The 5156-nt window shown below is 44.1% G+C and overlaps 1 protein-coding gene across 1 annotated transcript in view; it reads left to right on the top strand.

Moving 5' to 3' along the window:
* Positions 1-279: 279 nt before the first annotated feature.
* Positions 280-5156, top strand: part of T265_15447 (hypothetical protein) — a gene marked incomplete at both ends in the record, with an annotated part of 24643 nt that continues 19766 nt past the window's right edge. The window contains one exon of the mRNA XM_009178152.1: positions 280-369. Coding sequence (XP_009176416.1) covers positions 280-369 — 90 coding nt within the window. The remainder of the gene's footprint in view (positions 370-5156) is intronic.

Below are 5156 nucleotides of genomic sequence, written 5' to 3'. Positions count from 1 at the left end.
TTCGACTTACTCGATCACAATATTTCACTAGATGCTATCGGTAACTATCGGTGTTATTGTAAAGAGCCATCCACCACCTGTGGATGCCGCATCAACTCACACAAATGACAACCAGTGTCGAGAATTAATATCTCCCGAATCGGCCCATGTGAACATGCAATCAGATGTAACAAGCGCCAGGTGTCGTAGAAGGTTATGTACATGATTTCTGACTGCATCTTTCAAGGGGATTTAGGGCCAAGGCGCTTGCCGTCAAAAAACTCAAGAAACTTGCGGTGAATGCAGGACGACAAGATCGTCTCAGCCGTTAATCAGGTTGTCGAGCTTTGCAGCAAAATGGAGCTCAGACCTACTCCATTGGCAACGACGGTGAGTGGTACAAACAGCCACCGGATGATCGCTCGTGTACTTCGACAGATACTTCCAAGATATGATAGTGCCAGGGTACATGAGAGAACGTATGAAGCATATTCATGTGTGGATGGCACACTTCGATTGAAAAGTAACAACTGCTGATGCATAATTACGGCAGTCCAAATATGGAACTTTAGAAAGCATCAGCGTAACCTGTGGTAATTCATCCCGATAAAAATTGTCGGCCGCTTTTTGTTGCACACAAGAACCGCCAACAATAGATCCTGATTGCGGAGATGGAGGAACGATTACCGTAAAAATACGACGTGGAATATTGCTGGACGAACCTTACCACAATAATATCGCTCACCCATCTCTGTATGAGAGATTAGCGTGAATCGTGGACGAAGATGATGATGACCGACTAATACCTGCTCTCACCCAGGGTGATCGGGAGCCTAGAGTACGGCGGCGCTAGTTTTTGCAACGCCACCCCGGGTTTGCTGCTGCAGTACATTCCGAAATTTTCACTTGCCCCGTTCAGGAGCTTGATGCCGCCGTACTGTCGCTATTCACATTGATTCGGACATCATTCACCTTGAAATTTTCGCGTGTAGTTTTCCATTTTTTAATCCTATCCTCGCCCACAACCCGTTCAGAGGTGTGGTGTGAATAAACACTCAAAGGGGAAAATTGTACCCTCTTGTGGGTGGATTTTTCGTGCACGTTTATAGTGAGATGTTGACAAACACATGAAACAATTTTTAAATTTTGGATTGAATTCTGCTTCATTATCACTAAGTTTTCGTCCGTTTATTTTGCGTTCCTGCTTAATCGCTATACACAGTAACCCTGAATCGCGCACCACCTCCTGGATTAGTTTTCCGCAAATATTCAAACAAGCAGATTGAGTATATGTCGCGTGTGCGAATTCAATCCATGGCGTGTTACAGTTGAACCTAGTATTGCTCGTTCAGTAATCAAATAAATAGCATCAAAATGAATTTAAATATCCCCATGAACAGTTTCACCAAATTACAATGAGATCATTTTTCACCGGTACTAGTGTGCAAATCATGTAAGGTGCAAATCGTTTCTGAAATGTGCCGCGATGAAGGAACCATCCTTGCACAGGACAATTCGATCTATTCGGTAACGGAACTCTATATGTGTGAATGCGTGATTCCATGTAGTACCACTAACTACGTAAATACGCTAAAGCATCATCACATACATTGTGAAAACCTACAGCGAGCGAATAATGGCACACTACTTGTGGCACCAAAGTGGAAAAACAGATGACGTTACTTTGTGTTCACTGTTGGGGATAATACTAAACATTCTGGCGATTTGTGTATTGTTGAAGTGATATTACGTAGAATTGCTTGTCTCATGCCATGTGATACCGTTGAAAGTAGGCTGACGTGGATTAAATCGCAGTAATGTAAGACGACCACATGGTCTAATAAGGGTTTCTGATTTGCGTGTAAAATCCCGTGGGTCTATAAACTTGAATTTTTGGTGCGCTAGATGTTCTTATGTCCAAGTGGGCCAAAATAGCACTGACAGATAAACGAACAACATATACGCAACGACATTAACCTACATATGGAATTTCTGTAAAATTAATATCGCCAATTAGATAAACTGAAGATGAGCCAGGTTCCGCTGATTCCAATGACTTCGTTACTAATCCGTTGTCGCTGTCCGATACCAACAGCGTGTCTGAGAACTCCATGGTCAAAGCTGTGAAGACACTTATACTTTCCATCCTCAGGGACAACGTCTTGCGTTCTACGTTTCGTGTAAAGGATCTTGAAGAGCTCAAAATGCACTCGCATGCCAGAAGCAAAAAATATAAACATTGGATCATTCCCAAAAATTCCTGGGACACAACCTAATGTGCAACTGTATTAGGGGACATCTTCCGACCAACAGCATCTAAAGAAACTAGGAAACCTGCAGTATTAGAATTGTGGGCAGTCGGTAAATTCTAAAGCATGAGGGATTATGGAAATTTGGTTCACACAGCCGCAAATCGAAAAGCGCACCAGCGTTCTCATATTATGTTGTTAATCACTTGGAATATATGAAGCAGCACTTGGAATACTATAAAATATTTCGTGCAATGTGTTGTACGAATGTTTGCGTCCTGAACGACGGGAGATGCAGGTCACTCAGCTGGAATGAAACAAAATATTCAAAAATTGACTACAACCTGTGGGGAATTATTGAAAACTGCAGCATCCGAAAGCACCGTATGCAGGCATTGGAAGCCGTTCCATACGTTTCTATAGCAGACACGCGTTGCTAGCTATCAGTTAGAGCACTCTTGAGTGTCTTTTCATGAGATTCGCTTAGAGAGGTGGACTGTGTTCTTCCAGTCACTCTTCGCGCGGCTCGCTGAGCAACTGCTGTGGGATGCAGGGATTTAGCTATGAATGTTCAAACAAGTGAGGAATGTATCAGGGTTTGGACTTTCAGTTTCAAAACGTAAAACAGATGCTCAGGTGTGAATTAAAAGTCGTGCACAGCTCTGAGGTCGCGATATCCCGAATCAAACTGGTGGCTTATGATGTATGGATGTCGGTTGGTCCCACTGCTGCACTCTATTTGGCATTTGCCGCTCACGGTTGCGCATATGCAGCAAACCAATTGGTCTAGGTCGAAATCATTACACAAAAGTCTAAAAAACAAACCCATAGAAAGTAATATCAGACCAAATCTTACGTAAAGCATAAATTGGAAGCTGAATGGGGCAGGTGGAAAGCGTGAACAGCTAAATAAAAGGGTTGGCCCAGAAGCTGAAGTTGCCGCTGATTTAGTTCTAGCGGGCAGTATTCCATATCGAAGAGGGTTTGCCTGCAAGAAATAATTAACATGGTGTATGTCAAATACGATTTGGTGGAACGTACTGGGAGCATCGATGAACACATTCTTCGTAGTGTTGACACAATGAATGCGCCGCCGAAAGAAACAAACGCATTTACCTATCCAAGGTGCAGCGTATTCAGGTTAATAGGAAACACGCAACTATAATACGAAGTGCACATGAGCGGAAAAGTGCGGCTGTGCCCCAGCAGACGAACCGCACTCTAGAGGGACTCGCGAAAGTATAATACAACCAACTGCATCTCGGTTTTGAAATATTCCACCTCAAACCTGAGAATCCAAACGAGTCTGAAGTTTCCATCGGACGCGCTTGAGCTTTCGCGTGGATTTGACCACTGTGAACGCAAGTGGTGAGAAGGAATAGCACATTCTCTTAAAACGTGAAATATTATCGCCTCAAGCTTTCGCCGAACTATGCATCAACGTAAGCCGCTGCTTCGTCAATCGTTAAAGGGCGCAGTCTTCTCACTTATTCAAAATAAACCCTTGTTCGGACTCAACTGACTCAACATGACCGGCTCATTCGGATACATGCCAAAAGCATTTCAATACCTGGCGGCACGTGAGTTTGAACTTGAATCGCGTTTCAGGACTGTACGTCAGTAAATGCAGACATGAATACTGGCATTGGATGTGTAATCATGCGCACACTCCATCAGCAGACGCACACGTGAAAGAACTCATTCAGGAGAATAAAACAAGTTCATTTCTATTACTTGTGGGTGCATCAATTAACTGGGCATTTTCGGAAGCCCCGCTATATTCGTCAAATTTTTTCTGGATCTGGGACACTACTCCGAGAGTAAGCACCCTGATGGATGGAAAGAATTTCTGTCAGCGATACGTTTGTTGTGGTGGTGGTCTTGCTATCCAATATTTTAGTTTACCTCGTTGCCTGCGGACAAAGAATTTCTGTCAGCGATACGTTTGTTGTGGTGGTGGTCTTGCTATCCAATATTTTAGTTTACCTCGTTGCCTGATATCGGACAAACACAAAAGATGTAGAAGAGAGATCGGCTGAGATGTTTCTTGTTCGCGTTGATCGTCTGGTCGTTGTCGCACGAAGTTCGGACATGTGTTGTTTTAGACGGTAGACGATTCGGGATGTGCGCCAGAAGGGGAAACTAGTTCACCGGGTAGACGTAGAGTTGTACCGTACACTAGTTCGGCTCGTGAACAGTGAATATCCTCCTTAACAGTGGAGCGAATAGCAAACAAACTGAGGGATAAAGAAGAGGACAACGAAGATGGGTTCATTTGGCAGTCAATGCAATTTTGAGGTAGCGATGGAAACGCTCAAACAGACCGTTGGAACAGGGATGATACGCGGTAGTCGATATGTGATAGAACCCGAATAGTGTAGATACCTCACGGAAGAGATTGCACGGAAATTGTGGAACGCTATCCGTAGTAACGGTGCAAGGTATACCAAAATTACTCACCCAGTGCTGCAAAAATGAAAAAGCAACCGTTTCAGCTAAAGTATCCGAAATGGGTACAGCTACAGGTCAACGGGCAAAACGATCAATCATGGTAAGAATATGCGTGAAACCGTTTGATTGGGAACGTGGGCCAACAATGTCGAGATGGACGCGTGCGAATCGAGCAGCAGGAACAGCAAACGAACCGATAGGAGAGTTTGTATGCCGAGTCACTTTACTGCGTTGACAGGCAAATCACTGTTTGGCCCAGGATGTCAGGTCCCTATTCATGAAGGGCCATACAAAGCGTGCACTAATCAACTTCCTGGTTGCTCTGATTCCTGGATGAGAAAATCCATGGAAGTGGTCGAAAACAACGCGTCGAAAGGCTTCAGGGACGATTGGGCGAGCTGATCCGGTAGACATATCACAAAAAATGGTTCCGGATTGGAGGGATAATGGAAGTGAAGAGACTTGAAATGAAGGGAA

This window comes from Opisthorchis viverrini, assembly GCF_000715545.1.
Source record: "Opisthorchis viverrini unplaced genomic scaffold opera_v5_509, whole genome shotgun sequence".
NCBI lineage: Eukaryota > Metazoa > Platyhelminthes > Trematoda > Opisthorchiida > Opisthorchiidae > Opisthorchis > Opisthorchis viverrini.
Note: the sequence above shows the minus strand (reverse complement) of the source record. Positions and strands in the feature narration are given on the sequence as shown.